This window comes from Gossypium raimondii, chromosome 11 (assembly GCF_025698545.1).
Source record: "Gossypium raimondii isolate GPD5lz chromosome 11, ASM2569854v1, whole genome shotgun sequence".
Lineage (NCBI taxonomy): Eukaryota > Viridiplantae > Streptophyta > Magnoliopsida > Malvales > Malvaceae > Gossypium > Gossypium raimondii.
Window position 1 is genome coordinate 60,031,220 of NC_068575.1, and position 23,191 is coordinate 60,054,410.

A 23,191-nucleotide genomic window follows, 5' to 3' on the forward strand; every position below is an offset into this window, starting at 1 on the left:
AAACTATACCTAAATCAACATGACGGGAAAAATTACTAAAATAAAATGAATAAAATAATTTATTATTAAAATAATATTGATTCAACATTTATTACTGAAATAATATGTTTTTTAGAGTAAAAAGATTTAGTTTGATGGAAGCGCAAATCAAAATTGGGTGTGTGGATTTGGATCTAAAATAGCATAAGAAAATTTTAGCTGATGAGGAAAATGATCCAACTTGTATTAAATCGACATGTGTAATTGATGCAGCATATCTTTCCTGCAAAACCCAAAACCAAACTTAAACTAGTAACTCTTAGAAGAATCTCACATAGGCTTTCTTTTTATCTTCTAATTCTCCGGGAATCCACAATATTGGCTCTAAGTTTCGTGGCAGCGCCAGCACATGGTGGAAGGAAAATATATTCATACATGCGTAACTGATACACCATAGAGCTCATTGGGGAATGGATTCTCAAAAGGTGTTAAATCCATCTTCTCTCTTTCTATTTAGGTAAAATCTCCATCAATCTTTAATCTCCCCATAGTGAAACTAAATAAAAACCATCCACATAAATTTAAAGATGTTCCTTTTTATATATGAATTTTTTTAATCAAACAAAGTTTAAGACTTTTTTTCGTTTTTTAAGCCAAAACAAAAGAAAAATTCTCAACAAAGGTGTAAATGTTAATGTTTTGGACATATTTCAAACGCATTTACACTCATTTTAGACATTCTGGTATGGAGGATCAATTCGGGATCGATCGATACCTTAATGTGCAGGGATGAAAAATGTTACGGAATAAATTATCCCAACAACTTTTGCTATTCTCAATCAATTTCATTAAAGGTTTATTTGTTTACTCTCTTCCATATCACCGATCATTTATTAGGAGAATTTTAGTTGAGTTACGGAAATTAAAAAAGATTCTAATTTAGCCATAAAATTTAAGGAAATTTCTATCTAAACTTGTGAAAAGATAAAGTTATAAGGATTATCGTTGTTCACATAAGATATATCAATTCAATACAGGAATTGAGAAATATTTAGTCGAGATGTACCAAAATAGTAGAAATAAACTATTAGAGTCTAATCATTATATATTTATTATGTCAAATTAATCCTCTTTATTTTTAAAAATAGTTTTCAAATTTCATAAAATATGAATTCACCACCTTTTAGTGTTTTAGGCCTAATATAGTGACAATGAATATTTTTACTCTACAAGCTTTCAATTTTACAAGTGGGTTATGTTTAAAATTTTAAATAAAAAACCCTAAATAGGATATGTGATAGCTTGATTTATGTGTGATTCATAATAATCCTACTTAACATTATACAATAATTAGTCTAAAAACCATTAATATGCATTAATTGACCTTGTTTTTATTAACATAATCTCAAATTTTCAAATATATTTCATCAACCACTAATTGCAAGTGGTTATATATATATATATATATATATATGTATATTCACTATTAGCATCAATTCCAAGGGATCAAGTTGAAGTTTAAGATTCAATTCTTGTGAAACCTTTCCTTTGTTCAATTTAAATGTATAAAAATTAGCAATTAAATTAATTGTAAGAAATAAAAACTTTGTAAAATTTTTAAATGAAATTGTGATGGTTCATCAACTTTTACATTCTACTAAAGATTAACATAAATAATTTATGTTTAAATTTAAACAATATATAGCAATTATTTTGTGGATTGAGTCTATTTGCATAGCAACTAATCTATACCACATTCACAAATACGACCTAAAACCCTTAAAATATTGATCTAATTTATAAAAATTTTAAAATTAATATTCCACTTTAATTTATAGAATTTGGTCATCATTCTTCACAAAAAACCTAAAAATTAATTTATATTTCAACCACAATTTTTTGCTAATTTGCAGGACTGATATTTTTGCAAACTTTTTACGTATAATTTGCTCAAATCAATGACAAAGTTTAACAGTGTTCGCCAATTCGTTGAGCTCTTAAGTTTGAGGACCAAATTATAACAAATTAAAATGAAAAAACTAATTTCTTAAATTTAGTAAGTATAGGGATTAAATTAAGAATTACACCTAAAACATTCGACAACCAAGAACCAACTCCCAAAGTTTAGAGAGACCAGACAAGTCATCAGCCGTCACAACCAGGTTTCAGTCCAATAACTTTCCTAGACCTTATTTGCGTTTCAGCTCCGTGCATCCATTCACTTGCTCCTTCTCCATTTTGACTCGTCACCTCAAAATTGCCCCACACCTGAAAGACAGAGCAAACACTAGGATATGTCAGGGAAAAAGGAAAGAAACAAGGAGAGAAGAGAAAAGAGACTCCAAGAGATTTCGCTTCTCAGGACCATTCCTTATTCTGATCATCAAAGGTACTTCCTTCCTTTCTTTCCCTCAAACCCTTTTTGTCCCTTTGATTTTGGTAATCACCCAGATTGGTATTTCAACATTGTAGGGGGAAATAATTGGATTGTTTTTGTATATTTTGATCGAAATCCCCATGTTACTTTGATTTAGAACAATTCGAATGATAATAGCTGAATAGAGGAATTTCTTTTGTTTCATTTTCCAGGTGGTGGTCACAAGAAACTGTTGCAGTTGTAACTGGTGCTAATAGAGGAATCGGGTTTGAAATTGCAAGACAACTTGCCGGGCATGGATTGACAGTAATACTAACATCAAGGAACATTAGTGTCGGCATTGAAGCAACCAAGGCCTTACAAGAAGGGGGTTTCAGTTATGATGTTCATCAGCTTGATATCTTGGATGGTGAATCAATTTCAGCGTTTGTTGAATGGATAAAACAAAAATACGGTGGCATTGATATCCTGGTAAGGTGAAAACTCATTGATATTTCAGGTTTTTATTGTTTATTGCTTTCTGTTTTATTTATAATTTAGCTTAGCTTAGTGCTTTGGCCAACCTTTTGCGTTGTTTTACTTTTGATGTTTATATTTGCAGGTGAATAATGCAGGTGTTAACTACAACCTCGGGTTCGATAATTCTGTGGAATTCGCACGACAGGTAGTTGACACCAATTATTATGGCACTAAAAATATGATTAAAGCAATGATACCAGTAATGAAACCTTCCGCTGCTGGTGCTCGTATCGTTAATGTAAGCTCACGGCTGGGCAGACTAAACGGCCGCCGCAATGTAAGCAAATAATTTTCTTCCTTTATCTACTGGACCAACCCACCTTTTTTTTTAGAATTAAGGTCTTCAATGATTTCTTAATGCAATGATTAGTGGGTCTCTAATGTGAGTAAATATGTACACTTCCTTCCTGAATCTTTTGACTCTGGCTCTGCTCTGCTTCTTCTAGCATAGCTATGTGACCGTGCACATCTACAGAAAAATGCATATATTTTAACCATTGTGAATAAGAGCAAGGATTGCCATGTGTTTGATTTTTTGTATACTTCGAACTAAATTTAGGCTCTTTTTTTTTGGCAGAGAATTCAAGATGCAACTTTGAGAGAAAAACTAACTAATTTGGAAACTCTCTCAGAGGAATTGATTGGTAGAACAGTGTCTAGGTTCTTACAACAAGTTGAAGATGAAACTTGGCAATCAGGCGGATGGCCTCAAACATTCACTGATTACTCTGTATCTAAACTTGCTGTCAATGCTTACACCAGACTGGTGGCCAAAGAACTCTGCGATCGACCACAAGGCGAAAAGATATATATCAACTGTTATTGTCCAGGATGGGTGAAGACTGCAATGACAGGTTGGGCAGGCAATATTTCTCCTGAGGTTGCAGCTGACACTGGAGTCTGGCTTTCCTTGCTTTCTGACCAAGCAATAACTGGAAAGTTTTTTGCAGAGAGACGAGAAATCAACTTTTGAGTAAATTAGGTTCTGCATTGTAGAGTCAAAAATTTGTTCTATTCTTGAAGATTCGATGAAACAGTTGAAAGTAACTTGTTTTAGAAGCAATTTGGCCCATACGTAGCACCAAACTAAAACCGAACATATGAATCAATGCTGCTTTCTGTCTAACCTTAAAAGACCCAAGTATAATTGCTTCCACTCTTATTCTCTTTTTAAGTATTTGTTGTTGATTTTTTAATGAAAAATTTATACACATTTGCAGGGAGCAAACATTACCTGGAATTCCATAATAATGTTTTTGAAATCAAAATATGTTTATTCTTTGGATAGCCCAAACATTGAAAACAATCGAAATCTAAAATGATTTAAGTCCAAATTATACTTTTTCCCATTTCTGGACTGCATTCAATTTATTGGGTCCTGAGATATTTTGAAGTTTCATGTGATCCAAGATGACTGCAATGCCATCATCAGTAGAGTTCCCAGGCTGATTATTTGGCTTATGAAGGCCCACGATTTTCACCTCACTCTCTTGTATCTGTATGTAGTTTCTTCCCTTTCTCCATAATAGTTCCTCAAGCCAATGCTCAGAAGAGCTCTTCTCAACGCCCAACGACTTGTTAAATCCTCCGCCATTGCCAACCGGACCACGACCATTATCAGGTACAGATCAACTTTTTATTTTTCTTTTCAGCTTCAGCTGCTTTTGTTTTGCTTGAAAACATTTCGCTGTCTTATCAGGCCACAATATGGTTGGGTTTCAAGATTCTCATCCACTAATATTAGTAACGCTCAGTCATTAGAAATGGACCTTTCTACCGGAGAAAGCAAAAGGCGTCTGTTTAACAGGTTAATATTTCTTCAATTTCCTTTTGGGTACTTTTTCTGGTTCTAATCATAAGAAATTTAACTACCTTTTTGGTGGGTTCTTCTTTTCGATAGATTGTTATATAGGAGCCAACAGAGAGGATTTTTGGAGCTGGATTTGGTTCTGGGAAAATGGGTATCTACTCCATGGATGAAAATGGAATTAAAGCTCTAGTTCATGTCCTTGATTTGGTATTCTCTGTTCTTGAAAATGTTAATTGTTGGTTGGCCACTATAACTTACAAGCCAAATTTACATGCATTAAGCTCTTGCTTATGGTGGATGATATATGTATTCATGGTGGTTGAGCAATATAATATAATTAAAGAATTCTTGACTTCTAATGCTTTTTCTAAACAATTTAAGTATGAAAGATTCTTGGTTGATTTAAACAATATAATCTAGGTTACTGTTTACTGTTTTCAGTTGTCTTTCCCTGGTTGATTTAAATTTAGAGCCTATCGGTATGGAATTTTGATTTTTAAGTCTTTTAATGTCATGTAATGATATTAGGTTCCTTTGGTTAAACATGTAATGTAAGGTTATCTGCAAACAGATCCAGGTCCCATATCTGGTAATCTTCTCCTGTTATCAATAATAAGCCTTTACCTGGCCGAGTTAACTCAGTCAGCTGTTGATCATTGCTTTTTACCAATCATGGCCTGTTGCAATTCTATCTAGTCTTATCAGCAACCAGTTTTTGGCTTATAAATTAATTATTAAGCTCGACCCTTCACTCATCAATTTAATCCTTTGCTTGTTGATAACATGCACATGTTCACATAAAGCTTTGCATAAAGTCCAAATGTGTCAAAGTGTCTTAGTGTTTTACATGTATCTTCCGTAGGAAAACCCAGACCTCTGGAGATGGCTAACAGGCCAAGAACGACCGCCTGAAGCAGTGAGTGGTAATCCGGTGAGACATGAGCTAAAGCATTCTTGTTTGTCATATGACCCTATGTTACCTATATGGGGTTTTGGGTGTATCGGTCTTCTCTGCAGTACAAGAGAAGGTGCGAGCAACTCCGGGTCAGCCATGTGTGAGAGGATGGGATGATTTTAGGAAAGGTCACGATGTCCCTATCACCGGCGGTGAAAAGTTTTTATGGCGAAATCTCAATTCCATTTTGGAATAAAAATATTTTTAACTTTGTATTAATATTTTGAACAATAAAATAGACTTTTGAGGTCAAATGAATCCTAAAATGAGCTTGAATTTTTTTGAAGTCGGACCATAATCCATCTTCACCCATTAACAACTCTATAACTATATCAATAAATTAGTTAAGGAAAATGAGGTTGCTATATTTTTGCGTTGGTCTATTTAAAATATTAAATAAACTCAAATGGAAGGTCTAATAATGCAAAACCGTGAAAAATAGAAGGGGTTGCGTGGCAAACACTGACAATAGCAGTAGTACCCTACCCGACACCCGAAACTTCAATCCCCCCCATCCGTTTCATTTCACTTGAGAAGAAATAAAAAAGCTTGGAGTCCCTCCCCTTTCCTTTATCACAAAAATTTTTAGTTTTTGCTCTGCCTTCATTTCTGAAAAAGGAAGAGGAATAATAAGATGGTGGATGTTTGGATGAGGTGAGAAGATTAAGGAATTAATTACAAATAAATATATAAAAATTATATGGGAAGGAATTCAGAGTCGGACTCGAATGGATGGAGTCGAGCTCGAGGTTTGGTAGTGAAGACGCTGGTGTTAATTGGAGGCGCCCTTTTGCTCAAGAGGTTTACCAAATCCACCACTCGTTGGGACCACGCTAGAATCGTTGCTCGTTCTCTTAGCGGCGAAAAGGTACTTCAATTCTTTTTTTTTTAATTTTAATTTTATTGCATTTCATCTCAATTCCTGTTTTTTTATGGTAGTTCTCGCGGGAGCAAGCCTCTAGAAATCCAGATAGTTACTTCAACATCAGGTACTATTCTTTTTTTTTTTTAATTTACCGTATACAGGAAAAAAAATAGAATATAATTTTAAGTTTTTAACCCTTTTACTTTTCTAAATTGTAAGAGGGAAGTTAATTATAGTTTACTTGTTTGTTTGATTATTAGTTTAGTTTATGATTTATGTTATTTCCAGCAATGGGTATTTGCCAATTGCTAATTTTTCTTTTTAAATACTGCTAAAATTAAGAAATTTTATCATTGTAGAACACTTACTTGCCCAGCAACGGAGATGGTGGATGGTTCAAATGTTTTATATTTCGAACAGGTTTGTCCAAGGCACTTCCAGTTGAATCTTTCTGTTTTTAAATTTTCAGAATATCCATGTAATAGTTTTCACTTTTTATGGGTTAGGCATTTTGGAGGACTCCCCAGAAACCTTTTCGGCAGGTAAATTTATGTTGCACAAAGGATAAAGGATACACTGAACACACAATCTATGATAATGGAAGTTTTAATGAAAATTCGGGCTTTTATTCTTCACATATTTCCTTTGATCTCTCTACATTTTTCAGCGGAATGCCTTTACATCGTACAATTCTGACTGTATTTTTGGTTGCAGAGGTTTTTCATGGTGAAGCCTTGTCCAAAGGATTTGAAATGTGATGTTGAGGTTTGTATCTGCTCTGCTTTACAATAAGATTGTTGAGTAATCTCGCTTATGATCATTGTATTCACGATAACAATCTGCTTTATAATTATGTACATGTTTATTTGATCACCTATTACCTTCATACAATGCCTTTGGAGCTAGTTGGCCTTTTGATTTCTACTTGTATCTAATGGGCACAGGTAAGTTCTTACGCAATTAGAGATGCAGATGAATACAGGAATTTCTGTGATCGTCCAAGGGATCAATGCCCACCACCTGAAGAAGTTATTGATGTAAGTGTTTTCACATTATTCTCTTTTGTGCATGGCATGTATATGACTTCTCTGATTTTTCAATTGCAGTTTGAAGATTTTTTCCGCATACGATGTGCATGTTGCTTGTGTTCGCTGTTCCTATCTTCTTATAGCTTATTATGCTTTGGTTTTAAAGAAAATGTCGATCAACTTTCTTTTCTTTTGATAGCCATTAAGTGGTTAATAATCATTTGTAATTTGAGAATTAAGAATTTTCCTGTTTAAATTTAAGTTGAATCCCTAGATTTGGCCATTTTGGTAACTATAATTTCTTGTTCTGTTAATTACATCATATGATATGAACAGGATGTTGCTGAACATCTGACAACTATATATCTCAAACGCTGTGAGAGGGGGAAACGCTGTTTATACGAAGGTTCAACTCCACCAGGTGGATTCCCAAATTCATGGGTACGCTACTCACCATTAAATCCTTTTCTCATTTTGTTGACTTATTTTGTTGCCAACCTTGCAAGTTTGAGAACATGATTTATCTTGTATTGCCACAGTGGATGATGATTTATGAAGTAGTCAGTACAGAGTTTTCTATTGCAACGAATGATGTTTCACGTTTTTCTTTTTTTCTTTTTTTGCCTTCTTTCCAGAATGGAGCAACATACTGCACTTCAGAACTTACAATTTTGAAGAACAATGAGATACATACCTGGGATAGGGGTTATGACGATGATGGAAATCAGGTCGTTTTTCACGGTCTTCTACAACTCGTAGTATTACAATTCTCCTTATTTTGCTAAACAATTGGTTGGAAGCCTTCATTGAATGTGCGTTATATGTAATATTTGTTTGTTAACAGGTTTGGGGAGTGAAGGAAGGTCCTTATGAATTCAAGCCTGCACCTGCCTCTAGTTTCAATGGTATGTTTTCACCACTAAATTTTGCCCCTTCACAGCCAATGGAGAAAAGGATAGAGGGATCGTTTGTCTTGCAAGAATGATTCATGGTTATATATAAATATATATGGTCATAGTCTGTAAAATTTTAACTCCTTTACATAATCTTGAGTGAAGACCCTTGGCTTTACTCTTGGCTATATTTTGTCTTTTATTTGGGTGCAATTTTCTGGGTTTTTTTGGTCATTAATTTACAGATACAAGATAGATTATGCAGTACATGTAACACTGAAATCTGTGATACAGGGTTAAACCCAGGGTATAAATGAGCTTAACCAAACTCAAGTTTTAAGTAGTTCAAGCTCAATTCAAAGTTTGAATCTAGAAGTTTAGTTCTAGATCAACTTTAATTTTTGAAGTCTAAGCTTGATTCAAGATAACAATCCATAATCAACAACATATGGTTTATAGGTTTCCTATCTCAAAAACTAGTCAAAAGTATGATTTTCAATTATTCAATATATTTGTTTTGAAAACTATTATTTAAAAATAATTTTGTCCCCACAGATGCGATGAATTATGGTAAAAAAATAGTGAAAAGATATTCGGTATATTGTTGGTAGGGTTTTAAACTCTATATGTGAGGTTAGGAGTTGACAAGCCTCTTATAAGAATATAGTAAAATATTTTTTAAAAATAACACATGTTTTGATCGGAAAAATGAAACATATATCAAAATTTTAAGGTATGAAAAAAATATATTCACCCATATATTATATAAAACTTTTATTTATAAAAATCAAATCATCGTAAAATATTTAAACCCGAAAAGCTAATAATCATAACATCCCTGCTCACAAAACTTGGATTAATTATATATAAGTTAATGGTTTAAATCTGTAAGTCTGAAATCAAAAGCCCGAACTATTTTTGCTGTAGTCAATGAACCCAATTTTGCTCTAATCCAGAGCCCAATTTATGTTCCAATTCGGAGTCCCCCAAATTTTCCATTTTTACACAATTTCATTCACTGTGTTCAAAAATCCTAAGAACCATCCTATTTTTTCTATTATAAAAGAGAGTTCAATCTTATAAATAAATAAATAAAATAAGTCACATCAAATTAATCAATATAATTACTAAAAAAAGTTTTAAAACTAAAAATACATATTTTAAAGCTGTTGATGCAGATTATCACTAGTGTTCCATGAGGTCTGGAGAAGGATGATGGTTCGGGGACCCAGAGTAGGGGATGATATCTACTCTTGGTTTTGTCACGTATACTTGTCGTTTCATCCATTCGTATCTACAAGTTGTGAATGGCTAAACCTGTAACAAGAATATGTATAATATAAGGACCATTTATAGAATTTCACCACTTTTCATTTTTCTTTGGTGGATGACATTTAGTGGAAGACTTTGTGTTAAAGCAGGGATGGATTATAATCACTAAATGTCTGTTGACAAACTTCAGAAACGCGTTGGCGTCTATTGACTAGAGCCTATAATTTTGTTTCACAACAGGTTTTAACTCTATTTCAATGCTTCTAGAAATAATTGACTTTGCACCCAGATCTCAATTTCACAATTTTATAATAAATAAATAATGGATTTTCTCACATTTCTTTTTTTGATATTTATTTAAAAGAAATTTGTCCTTTCATGTAAAAAAAATTAGAATAATTGGTGGTATGACCCATTGGGTTTTTTGATGTAGGAATGCAGTTTTGGATTTTGCAATACGTAGGAGAATGAAGGTAACTCAGCGTCTTGCAAATGGAATGTGTGGCGACAGCCGCAAAGTTTGACACCTATTCTAATATTACTTCATATCTCTCCCAACACTTAAATAAGAGGATAAATATATTTCATCGCACTCGAACTAGAGTTGTTCATGAGCCGGGCTGCTCAAAAAATGAGAAGGTTTGGACAAAAACATAGGCCTGAAAAATGGGTTTAGGGAAAAAAAAAGACCCGTTTAAAAAATATGTTGGGCATCAAATAAGCTTTTTGGCCTGAGTGTAGTTCGGCTTAGCCTGAATTTTCAATTAAAAAATTCCTGGTATTTTTCCTGTTGTTTTCCCACTTTTTGTCACTATTTTGCTACCATTTATTATTATGTTGCACTTGTTTTATTGATAATTTTACTACTATTTTAGAGACATTTACCTGTTAAGTTGTACTTATTTTAATATTATTTAAATATAAATATTTTTAAAAAAATTCATTTTTAATTTGTTGAGAAATATTTATTTTAATATTTTAGTGTATTTGATGTATTATATTTTTAAAACTTTTTATATAGAAAATAAAAATTTTAAAAATTAAAAGAGGGGTCATGCCGGAGTTTTAACATTTTATATGAGTCGGGTCTGGGAAAAAATCTAAACCCATTTTTAGTTGGGCCTAAATTTTTGTTAAGGCCCGACCTTGGACAATTCTAGCTCGAACCCACAATCTCCTCCTACCGGACTAAGACTCAATCCCTATTTTATATAATTCTTTAGTTGATTCGAGCCTTGAATTAAATCTACTCTTTTTTTTACTAAAAAAAATATAGAACAATTTTAAGAATTTTTGGTTTAAACATCAATGTACTTTTTACCAAGAGACCAATCATGCGTGTTTTGTTTTTATAATCAACAGGAAAACGTTACAACTCTTTGTAGTCATTTTCAAGGGGCTTTTTTGTCTTGACATTGTATAGCAATTATTTTGAATTCTGTTTTTATTTGTATCATTCGTAAAAAGCAATTTGAGGTTGTAAATATTAGGTTAATAATCATGCAATCTTTCAAAAGTCTTCTTGAAGGACTTAATGATTAATTTTAAAATAAAAATACAAGTTGCTTTAAAATTCTCCAAAAAAAAATGGTGTTTAACATTATCAAGATTTTATATTATTTTTAATATATTTTAAAACTCAAAACCACTTATTCACTCTTTTTATAGTATGGCATTTAACATTATCAAGATTTTTTTAAACAATGTATTTGAATATTTAGGTTTACATATTCACTTATGAATCTATTTGAGAATTGTACCTAATTAAAAAATTATCCTAAATTAAATTTATATACTTAACACAAATTTTAATGAATATTTATTATTAATTTATTTAATTAAAATTTTATTATTAAACAAATAAAAAGCAAGACCCCAGCATTACCGGGGTGATCACTGCTTGTTTTTCTTTAAAAATTCTTAACGTACAATTAAATTTTACATTAAAAACAATAATACTTGAAGGTTTCCGATATTTAAATAAAAAATTCTATTTAAATTTTTTATAATTTTATAAAATATTAAATTAGTAATGATAGAATTTCATTTTAGTCCTCAAAATAATAAAAATTTAATTTAATTTTTAAAAATATAAAAATAGTGAATTAGTAAAATATATAATTTAATTATGGTAAAAAGAATTTATGACTCCGTCACCTAAAAACACTCATTACCAAAATTCTAAGTATAATTTATTTAATTCTAAGTTTGGCTGACTCATTGAAAATGAATCAGTAAAAATATGAAAAATATTTTTTTTGCTAAATAGCAATTGTAATGGGTCAAAGCTTCTTGGCAGGATTCGGCTAGAAAGCGTGTCGGCCCATATGAAAGCCCGCCGTATTAATAGCAGTCACGGCCGCATTTGGTGGACCACCCTCTTTAATTTGCATTTCATAATTATATTTTTGACCATTGCTATTATTTGTCTTTCTATCATTATACTATAATTTGTACGTGATTTCTTCCTTCTCCGTTTATATATATTAGGCAATCATAATATCTAAAATATATTTCTCTATATTATGTTTTATGTTTTACAATTTTTTAAAAATATTTTTCATGTTTTTTTAAGAACAACTATAAATTAAGCATTTAACTCTTTTACTTCATAAGTTTAGTTTAGCATTACTTCTCAAAAGTTTTTTAAAAATACTTTTTAAAATAATACTAAATTAACCCTTAATCAAAATCTCAAACTATATTTTTGGGTTAGTTGTAGTTGGATATATTTATTAATTAGGAGTTGGCAACTTGACATACAAGCAGAGGCGAATTTAGGGGGCTGGCAGTGGCCCCGATCCCCCTAAAATGGAAAATTGTTATTTAGGCCTTTTAAATTTTTTTTTAAAATTTTAAATTAGTAAAAGTAAAGTTACACTTTGGCACTCTTAAAATTATAAAATTTAATTTAATATTTTAAAATTTATAAAGATATAGACTATTAAAATTAAAATTTTATTCCCTAAAAAGTTTTTTGACTTCACCCTTGCATGCAAGTGTCATATAATTAATTTTTTCTCTTTTATGGATATAAAGGAATACAAGAAAGTAAGATTTAGGGGTTACTTGATCTACTTTCAAATTTGTAAATACTGTTATTCGAATTTAATCACATCTTAATTAAAAATATTTGTATTGCTTGAACTAACAAACCTAAAATATGGAATTTAACCCCACAGATTTCTTGCATGCTAAGAAACTAAAGCTAATGCACTCTTTCGACCATAGTATCTTGAGGATATTATTCTTTCCAACTATTTCCACTTTATTATTCTTTTCCAAGTTCTAAGAATCTATCTTATTTCCGTTTCTTTCAAAGAGATATTGTAATAATAAGGTGCAGGAAGACTTCTATAATTGGAAACACCTGAAAATTTCATCAAAACCAACTGAAATTGATAGCTGAAAACTTGAAAAAAAAACCAAGAGTTGATAATTAGGGGGTTTTAAACAAAAAAGCATTAACGAAAATAAATGAAAGCAAAAGAGAAATCCAAAAAAGATAATTGTGGACAGTTTAATTTGTTTCCCAAATTATAAAGTAAACCTGAAGCCGACTAAACTATTCTCCTGAATAGTAATAATCGTAACATTGTCTCTTATTCTTCGGAGGATCCGAACTCGGTGATGAACCACCAATATTCTTCAGCAAAAACCCACCCAAGTCCTCTTGTTGTAGCTTAGATGTTAATGTTGGGGAAGATGAAGATGAAGATAGAATTGTGGGATACTGTGAAGTAAAAGCTGGACGGCTGACAGCTTCTCCACCATTGCTTCCGCCGCTAAGAAGCTGATCATCAGATATATTGGGAAACGTTGGTTGAGAATGTGGTGGTGGAAGCGGCGGTGGCGCCCGTTCCACTACATGGCTAATTGTGAGATAACCTGATCCTGAACTTCGTTGAACTCTTTCAGGGAAGTTAAGCTTTGCTTTGCTTCCTTTAAACCTAAGAGCAGCTTCATCATAAGCTAAGGCAGCGGCTTCAGCTGTGGCAAAGGTTCCAAGCCAAACGCGAGCAGCCTTATTTGGGTCTCTTATTTCAGCCGCCCATTTGCCCCATGGCCTCTGCCTAACTCCTCTATAATGTATTCTCCTCACGTTCCCTTAAACAAAATCTTACTATTATTTTAATTAAGGAATAAACTAACTAATTAATCAGACGATAATTTTTTACATATGCTTTTTCCTTTTCTTTTTTTGTTTGTTTGCGTTTTGTAAAATGTTAAAAAGAACATGAATAACGACTGTAATATGAAATCTTCCACCAACCATAGCCGCAAAGGAAGAAAGGAAGAGCACTAAAAAGGACATCTGAAATGGTTGAAATGTATAACTTGATACATATGAACTTTGATTTGATGCACATGAAACTTTGATTTTTGTTGAAATGTATACACAAAAATTTGATTGTGATTCAACTATACATATTCAAATAAATAAATACATCATTTTCTTTTTATATTAAACAAACATAATTATTTGTTTATACTATATGTAAACTTAAAATGATATTATACTGATGACTATTTTAGTAATTTATAAAATCGAATCAATCTTTTATATATAAAATTACCCAAATTTGTAGTTCATACATTACACATTTTATCAAAGTTTATGTATAAATTTGAAATTTATCCGTATAGAAACATAAAGACAACAAACTTTAACTACAGAAATTTAGCTTTAATTCTTGTGGGAGCAAATTAACTTCCATACTTTCTTAAAAACACAAACCAAAAAATCAAGAAATATATAACTATAGGCTTAGATAACCTGCAATCATTTGAAATCTTTCTCAATCATTAGTGTTTTTTTTTTCATTTTGCAGAAAAATATAAGCAATTAGGGTTTGTGACGTACGGTTACTTAATAGTAAATCAAAGTAACGAAATAATAAGAAAGAGATCCAAATGGTAAAAAGCAAAATAACCCAAAAATAAATTTATATATAGATATGTACCTTGAGGTTGATGTTGAGATTGGTATTGGTATTGATTATGGTGATGAAGTTGACCAGGTAGTGGATTTTTATTATCATTATCGTTTCCAATAACGTGAGTTAGGGCTTGAACCATGGCGTTGGTTTCTTGTTGAGACCTAGCCGTGTAGAACTGATGGGGTGTTTCCTCTTTCTCATCCGATTCATGATCGGACGGCGGCAATGGCCTCTTCCCTTGTCTTAGATCCACCTTATGAATCTTTCACGATTCTCCCTCTGCTTTACCTGTTAATTTCTCTCTCTCTCTCTCTCTCTGTATATATATATCATGCAAAATCGAAACAGCAGAAAAGCAATGATTATATATATGTAGTTTTTCTCGGCACAACTCAAAGCAATAAACATGGAAATGATTTGAAAAAACTGATTAAATCGATAAGAAAATAAAGGGGAAAAAGAAGGAACAAATATTTACAGACAAACGATTAACACAAGGAGATGCCAAGAGCGGAGAAAGGTTCTGCTTAAGACTGAGTGTGAACAAAGGGGTGAAGATAGCTGAAAATGCTGAAAGCCTATCTACACACATCTAATATATATATATATTATATATATATATTCTCTCAAGAAAAATATAATCAAAATACATTTAGAAGGAATATGGAGAAATGGATGTTTAGATTTAAATATATCTTTGTCTAAGTCTTTTTTTTTTAATGTGAAAAAAATATATTTTTAATTAATTTATGTCTACCACATGTCATATTAAGAGATTGTTATGTGTCACTATCAAATTGACCATTAGTGTCACGGAAGCGTAAACTAAAAATGTTAGTATAGAGGTTAAGGTAGTCACTACCGTATCAATGGACGCACTGTTTTTCTATTGAAATCAGTATGTACTGATACTGGTCTGTTTCAATGTACCGTTTTGGATTTACCGATGTTTTTGAAAAATATTTAAATATATCAAATGAATTAGATTAAATAATTTCAAATCAAAATTTTTAATTAATTATATAAAATTCTCATCAATAAACTTCACAAATAAAATTTTATCATTTAACAAATCTAAAACATCCCCTCAGTTAAACTAAAAAGATTATCCACAACATTATTTAAAAATTTACAATAAGATCCTCTCATATTAAATATATAAAATAAAAGTTTAATTAAAACATACACATAAAGTTTTGTTGGTGAAGCTTTTAGGAATTTTGTTTTTTTTTTCCCTTTAATTTGTTTTTTATTATTTATTAATTTTCGTACTTAAATTTTAAATATGTTCCTTGGTTAATAAAAAAAATTTGAAGTTGGTAAAAAATAATAAATTTATCTATTTTTAATATTATTTATGCATTAACCTGTGCAATCAGAATTGGCCGAAACGAGCCGACGCAACCGGTACAGATTAAAATTTATACTGGTGCAAAAAATAGAATTAGTAGTTCCGATTTATTATCGGAATGGTGCCCACCGACCGGTGCAACCGGAACCTATGCGGAACCAACTATATTGGCAGAGGTACTAATTTGGATAATGAAATACAAATTCAAGCACCAAAAAGATAAAAGAAATTCAGACACCAACTAAATATTTTTGAACAAATTAATGAGTGACAAATTGCATATTAACCCCTCTTATAATAGCATTTGTTGTTTTAATTTCTAAGTTTAAAAATTATATTATTTTAGATATTTTATTGAAATAAAATCTTAAAAGATTTTGATAAAAGAAATTGTTATATATAATAGGAACCACATGTTATTAGTTTTTCTTTCTTATAAAACATATTTTGAAAACTATATTTTGGGAATTATAAAATATCTTGAATTTTAAAAATTATTTCAAGGAACTAACTTTATTTCTTTTCTATCAGTTTCACAACTCAATAGTCAAAATGTTTATTAAATTGTAGATAGATATATTGTATAGAAAGTCAAGTAAAATTAATATAGAAGATAGAAATTCTGTGCTTTACTTAAGCCTACATTTTATTTCTGTACTTATGAGGTGATGAATTTGTACTAACATTCAAACTCCATTTGATTAAAAAAATCGAAATATTTTTGAATTTTAAGTTTATTGAATCGAGTTATTCAGATTTTCTCGACTAAGAAATTCGATTTTTCGAGCTCGAGTCGAGTTGAATTTTACAATTCAAATAACAAATTGATTTAAATACTCATTGGGTCCTTGGTAGTTTCAAAATGTGCAAATTGGTCCATCTAAAAATCACAATAAACTCAAAATAGTCTTAAAAATTTAATATATTTATTATTTTTAAAAATTATAAATCTATATTCAAAAATTAAAGATTATACAAAAATTATTAAATATCTTCGAAAATATATAAAATATCCAAATGTGTTTTTTTAATCCAAAATAAAAATTTAGAGGCCTTAATCAAGTCAATTATCAAATCAAATTTATCATATTAATTAATCATCTTTTTTCCTTATTTTGCTTTAAAAGAGATTTTAAATATATATGATATTTATGTTCTTCAACGTTTTAGTCATATTATATATAACTAACTTATTTTAGAAAAAAAAAATACTCAAACAAATTTACTTGACTTGACTCAACTCGAATAACTCGAAATTTTCAAGAAATTTTCAAGAAAAATTGAAACCTATTTTTCTGTGCTTAAATTTAGGAGATAATTTTTTTAGGGTTGGAGTTGTTTTATAACGGAGTTAGTGTTAGGGTTTCAAAATTTTTTAATTTTTTGTGTTGGAATCGAAGGGAATCTCTAACACAACAGAGGTTATTATTGTCCAATCAATTCAAATTAATCAAAATAATTTCAGTTGATTTAATAAATATTAAGGCATCGTTTTCGTCTGATATCTATGCTAATATGATCGGTGATTATACAAAAAGAGAAATTTTGAAACAATCATAAGTCATCACGTGTCATTATTATTTATATTTACTTAAATTACATTAACTAATATATAAATTAAGAAATTAAATTTTTCATATAAAATCTTTATATAAAATATTAAATTTTATAATAATTATTTTATCTCTAATTAATTTATATTAATATTATATAAATAACAAATATAAGAATTTATTTCTTGTATATCACTTTCTAACTTTATTAGCTCCGCTGTTCAAATCTACCTATTTCACTAAATAATTTCTATATATATGTGTGTGAAAAAAACACTTATTCCCTTCTATTTATTTATTTATTTATTTGTCACTTTTTTTCCATTCTTCTTTTTTTCTTCTTTCATGTTTTTTCTTTCCTTCTTCCCTACGACCATAGTCAACTCATGTCCCTCCATCATCAACAAACCTACAAAACTTGAAAAGCATCACAATCAGAGAACCAAGGAAGGTGGGAAAAGAAAAAAGAAAAATAGGAAAGAAAGGCCCATCAAGTTTTGGCTAATGAGTGATTGGAGAGGTTCGAAATAGTCATTGGAGAGTCCTAACGGCAATGATCCAATGATGAATGTGACATATCAGAGTTGTAATTTCGAAAGATTTAGGCTTTAATTTGGTGGAGCTTTGGGAATCTAACCATTAAAAATAATAAGGGGAAGCAGAGGGAGAAAAACATTCTTGTGCTCTTTTTAAGCTGGCTAGAGAAAGTTGATCGGCAATGGAGGGACATGCGACGACTAGGGGTATGGGGAAGAAGAAGAAGAAGAGAGGAGAAAACAAAAACAACAAAAACATAAATAAATAAAGGAAGAAAGAAAAAAAATTATAAAATATTTAAAATGTTCCTTAAATTCACAGTATCTTTTTTATTCGTAATTTCAATTTCTTATAAACATTCTTCCCTAATATTTAAATAAAAATTGTTTCTAATTTTATTTTCTTTCAATACGATTTAAATATTGTTCCAACTTATTGTATTTTTATACAATTTTTTTATGATTTTTATATTTTATATTTTATACATATTTTAGATTTATTTAAATTATATATTTATTTTTTATTTATAAGAGATGGTTTGTCATAATTTTAGAATGTCACATCATCACATCTTAATATTGTTAGAAGAAAGGGCTAATTGTATCATAAAGTACAAGTTTAAGTACTAATTTGGAAAAAAAGGATAAAACATAAACATGCCTTTGTATGATTGAGAAATTTTCTTATTTGTTTATAGAAATCAATTTTCTTTTTCTAAACCCTAAGTTTGGATAGAATTTATTAAAAGAAAGGAAATGAAGTTTAAAGAAAGTAAATGATATATTAGGAAAAGAAAAGAAAAGAAAAGGAAGTGATTTATTTTAAATTAATATTTCAATTTTAATATTTTACATAATAACATATAAAATTAAAATTAAATTAATCTAAAATATATAATAATAAAACCAATATTGTCTATAAATCATAATATATAAAAATATTTTTATTTAAAACAATAATGAAATGATTGTTAATGTCTTAGAAAACAAAATTAAAAAGATAGTTGTGGATGATAAAATGGCTAATTTTTTGAAACAAATTATAAAAAGTTCCTAATAATCCAAAGAAAAACCTATTTATTCCATTTTTATTTTATTGTAGGATTGTTTATTATCAATAAATATATTTTTTAAAAATTAATAAGTGTCTGGAAGGAGTGGGAATGGATTTATTTTCCATGTATTTGGATTAAGTTTAAATTTTGGTATCGACATTGTTAGTAGATTTTATCTGAATACCTCTCCTAACTCGAACAAGATTAGGCTCAAACTATAAAGCGGATGATGATACATGTGACTATACCAAAAATAAAATAAAATTAAAAGTTATTCCATTTTTTCCATCTTGATAATATTATAATAAGATAGTCTTAAATTTTATTGAATACAAACTTAAAAATAAAGTTAAATAATAATAAAATATTTGAAGGACAAAACTACTTTTTATTAAATATTAAAAAATTTAACATTTCTTTTCCTCTCACTTTTCTTCTATTTGAGTATTAAAACACGAAATAAATAAATAAATAAAAAGTGAGGGATTGTAAACACCCTTTTAAATTTTTCTTGATAAAATACATAATTGTATAACAAAAACGTGATAGACCCTTAGGGTGGGTTTGGATGGGCGATTGGGTGCGGTGCGTTTAACTTACTTTTTCTCTCACGCTACAATATTGCTACAGTATCTAATCTCACCGCCACCGCTATTTTTGCACTAACCGCAGGTAAACGCACCGCCCATCCAAACTCACCCTTAATTTGGATTATCTTTATAAAATGTTGATCTATTTCAACGCGGAAACATTATCGGACTTGCATGCGCAGCTGGGGAAGACGATGGGTTTTCAGCTGCTTCCGTCCTCTATTTTTCTTGGTCTTTTTTTTTTTGGCTCTTGTTTGCTTTTGCTAACTGTTGGTTTCTTTTATTTCGTGGGATGTGGTACTGCATTAATGGGTGGAGCACCCTAAGTGTGTTTGACTTCTTCGATAAATGCATGTCACTACATATTCAAAAAAAATTTTATAAAAATATATTTTATAAAATATTAAAAACTGAAATGGTTTACCCCGCTTTGCATTGAGTTAGTTATTTGTTTTTATCAGATTATAGACTAAAATTTGGAAATTTAATATAACACCTTCGACCTGACTTAGGAGTTTCGGCTAAGTTAAAGGTGTTACATTTGATCATCAAAATGATCATGTAAAGCCATTCTTTTGTTTGAGTTGGATTGTTTGAAAATCACTATTTTATTTTTAGGGAAAACATTCATTAATCAAACCAACTTTACTTAGCAATCCAATTACAACATTATTAATGAGAAATTTTGAGAAAAATGGTTAAGTTTTAAAAAACTTATTAAAACTTTAAGTATTTTGCAAAGCAAGGAAAACAATAATAAGAATAATAGTTTTCTAAATCAATTAGCATGTAATTATCAGAGTATTAACTAAGTATCATGCTTAAAATAAAAAGCTAAACAATCCCAACCTAAGATATAAAAGCAAGAAATAATTAATAATTACAACTTAAAAAATAATTTAGGAAAACTTTAATGGAAACTTTAAAATAATAAAAAAAAATGAGCTACTAGTCCAAGCGCTCATTCGATGCCATTTCACGTCCCTAGTTTTTTGTGTTACCTGAGAGGTAAGAAAAAATGAGTGAGCTTATAACAACTCATTGTGAGTCTAATTTTTAAATCACTACGCATAATTGTGCAATAGTAAAACATTCAATTTGTAGCATCTGAGCAAATTAAGCATAATGAAAGGAACATTCATTAACCAGTGTATGTACAGATTAGGTTCATGATGCAATGCAATTACTGACTTTCAGTGACATTGCCGCCTATTTCGTGCAGTACTGACTTTTGGTGTGGACTTAAATTGTCACTTTCTCCTACAAAACTCCTCTGTCTTTCATACCCGATTTCATGTAATTGTACACAAAAATTCAGTATGTCATGCTATTTACCAATCAATAATCGATTTCTATGCTTATCAAACACATTTACCTTTTAATACGGTGTATGAATTTTCATACTAACAATCATTAGCATGTATTTATGCAATTAATTCATATCAATTTCACATATGCAATTACTTTATGCAATAATTTCACATATACAATTTTTTCATGCGAATTAACATGGGGATATTAACATGCTTAGTTCGGTTAACACATACATAATAGGTTCATATATATGTAGGGTTCGCATAATATATACTAAGAGGATCAGATACTAAATCATATAAGGATTTGCATATGGGTTCGCATTTAGAGTTCACACATATAAGGTTTGCGCATACAGAGTTCGCACATGGGGATTCACATATAGTTCACAAATATGTGGGGTTCGCATACATATGACTCGCATATATGGGGATTCACATACATAGGGGTTCGCCTATACGGGGGTTCGCCTATATGTGAGGCTCGCATACATGGGGGTTCACATATATGTGGGGTTCGCGTGGGGTTTCACATATGTGGGTTCACGTGTATATTCCTCCTATGGGTTTGCACATTAGGGTTCGCATAACAAATTACCATAATTTCTATTACTTCAATTGATACACAATGATTTAAGTTTCGATCCCACACTTGATTTGAAGACACAAAAACCTTAATCGGATGAGAGGTTCAACAATCTACTAGGAGGAGAGGGACGATTTTGAAAACCTTGAAATCTTTTGATTGAAAATTGACTCGGCAATAGAGAAGAGAATAATGAACTTTGAGAGTTTTTCTTGAAAAATTCTCCATATAAAAAATCTAAGTTTTAAAAAGATTTTCTATTTGTAAAATTATTTTCCCTATTTGAAATAGGTTTTATGATTTCATTTAGGATTAGGATTAATTTAAATTAAGGATTAAATTAAAAATAAACAATTTTGGGCTGGTACTTTTTTGAAAATTCGGCACTTTTATGAGGTAAAAATAAGAAAATAAAATATTTTGGCTAAAAGGTGCACGGCTTTTAAACTTGGGACCTATGGGTAAGTTAAGACTTTGCTATTGAATCAAATCAACAAACTTATTCTTGTTAATTCCTTAACAAAAATAATTTTTAAGGCATTCTAAATTCTCCTACCCTACGCTTTAAAGAAATAAAAATCTAAATTTAATTCCTATTTCTTCTAGGCCTAATTTTAGTATGTGACAATTAAAATATACTTTACGCAAGATTTTCAGAACAGAATCGGTTATCAAACTGGTCAGGCCACTATTTCGTATGATTTAATTGAATAAATCCTTAAAAAGAAAAGTGTTTAAAAAATTAAAAACCAGTTCAATCTTGTTTTTAGCTTGGTTTAACCTGTCTGTACTGGTTTGTAGGTCAATTGGTTTGACACCTCTTTCCGAACCAGATTGATACTCTGACAGGTTCAGTATGGTTCAAGCAACCATGACTCTAAGTCTCTGCAGTTCGTAAATTTGAAATTTAGTCCTCCTACTTTTATTTTCAAGAATTTAATCCCTCAACCTTTTGGATTTATAAATCTACTTTCAAATTATATATAACCACGAAACATTTTAATTGAAAAGTTAACGATATTAACTATTTGAACTAATTAATTACATTATAAAAATATAGAGACCAAATTATGTTAGAAATGAAAGTATAATGATTAAATCTCAAAGTTACGCATATTAAAAATACCAATATTGAATTAACCATTTTATAATAAAAAAGAAGAAGCATAGTAGGTGTGTGCCATGTGCATGACAAAGAACCTTTGAATCTTACTTCAATATATAAGTATAGACATCACCGGCTTGAACCTTACTTTAATATATAAGTATAAATATCACCGGTCAAGTAAAACTTAATGGGTTGAAAATATCAACAAAATATTTATTTAAAAAATTATGATGATGTTAAAGTCTTTTTAATATCTTAAAACATGTTTTTCGTTTAAAAAAAAGTAAATAAAAAAACCTAAAAATAGCATTTTAAAAAAAAAAAAAGGTGATTTGTACAAACTCTGGTCATCAAGTTTGTTTGTTTGGGTTTTTTTTCCACAAGGGGTTGACTTGAAAAGCCGAAAATAGAGAATGTGTGGAATTTGTATAATTCTATATTCAGCCCAACTTTAATAGACA

General features: G+C 30.1%; 3 protein-coding genes and 1 pseudogene across 4 annotated transcripts; 3 read left to right on the forward strand and 1 right to left on the reverse strand.

Moving 5' to 3' along the window:
* The first annotated feature begins 2,121 nt into the window (after positions 1-2,121).
* On the forward strand, positions 2,122-4,035 carry LOC105802135 (uncharacterized). The gene is made up of 4 exons (XM_012633603.2): positions 2,122-2,368; positions 2,569-2,827; positions 2,958-3,152; positions 3,453-4,035. The coding sequence occupies exons 1-4, from the start codon at positions 2,274-2,276 to the stop codon at positions 3,846-3,848; spliced, it is 945 nt and encodes a 314-aa protein (XP_012489057.1). The 5' UTR covers positions 2,122-2,273; the 3' UTR covers positions 3,849-4,035.
* A 140-nt stretch (positions 4,036-4,175) lies between these two features.
* LOC105802138 (succinate dehydrogenase assembly factor 2, mitochondrial-like) lies at positions 4,176-5,956 on the forward strand (annotated as a pseudogene).
* Positions 5,957-6,176: 220 nt separating this feature from the next.
* On the forward strand, positions 6,177-8,614 carry LOC105802136 (chromophore lyase CRL, chloroplastic). The gene is made up of 9 exons (XM_012633604.2): positions 6,177-6,508; positions 6,580-6,629; positions 6,865-6,925; positions 7,012-7,047; positions 7,220-7,270; positions 7,450-7,542; positions 7,870-7,974; positions 8,169-8,261; positions 8,378-8,614. Exons 1-9 carry the CDS (start codon positions 6,341-6,343, stop codon positions 8,516-8,518), a joined length of 798 nt encoding a protein of 265 aa, XP_012489058.1. The 5' UTR covers positions 6,177-6,340; the 3' UTR covers positions 8,519-8,614.
* A 4,497-nt stretch (positions 8,615-13,111) lies between these two features.
* Positions 13,112-15,250, reverse strand: LOC105802134 (ethylene-responsive transcription factor ERF114). 2 transcript variants are annotated; one of them, XM_012633601.2, is made up of 3 exons: positions 15,117-15,250; positions 14,663-14,954; positions 13,112-13,805 (listed from the first exon to the last, which is right to left on the reverse strand). In XM_012633601.2, the coding sequence occupies exons 2-3, from the start codon at positions 14,775-14,777 to the stop codon at positions 13,264-13,266; spliced, it is 657 nt and encodes a 218-aa protein (XP_012489055.1). In that variant the 5' UTR covers positions 14,778-14,954; positions 15,117-15,250; the 3' UTR covers positions 13,112-13,263. The 2 variants fall into 2 exon arrangements, with proteins under 2 accessions (XP_012489055.1, XP_052479343.1); XM_052623383.1 differs by having other exon boundaries at positions 15,121-15,219.
* Positions 15,251-23,191: the final 7,941 nt, after the last annotated feature.

Coding starts and splice junctions, on each gene's coding strand:
- LOC105802134 (XM_012633601.2), bottom strand. CDS start 14,777: ATGGTTCAAGCCCTAACTCACGTTATTGGAAACGATAATGATAATAAA. Junction 13,806..14,662: donor ATCTCAACATCAACCTCAAG/GTACATATCTAT, acceptor ATTTTGTTTAAG/GGAACGTGAGGAGAATACAT.
- LOC105802135 (XM_012633603.2), top strand. CDS start 2,274: ATGTCAGGGAAAAAGGAAAGAAACAAGGAGAGAAGAGAAAAGAGACTC. Junction 2,369..2,568: donor CCTTATTCTGATCATCAAAG/GTACTTCCTTCC, acceptor TTCATTTTCCAG/GTGGTGGTCACAAGAAACTG. Junction 3,153..3,452: donor GACTAAACGGCCGCCGCAAT/GTAAGCAAATAA, acceptor TTTTTTTGGCAG/AGAATTCAAGATGCAACTTT.
- LOC105802136 (XM_012633604.2), top strand. CDS start 6,341: ATGGGAAGGAATTCAGAGTCGGACTCGAATGGATGGAGTCGAGCTCGA. Junction 6,630..6,864: donor GATAGTTACTTCAACATCAG/GTACTATTCTTT, acceptor TTATCATTGTAG/AACACTTACTTGCCCAGCAA. Junction 7,048..7,219: donor CCCAGAAACCTTTTCGGCAG/GTAAATTTATGT, acceptor TTTTGGTTGCAG/AGGTTTTTCATGGTGAAGCC.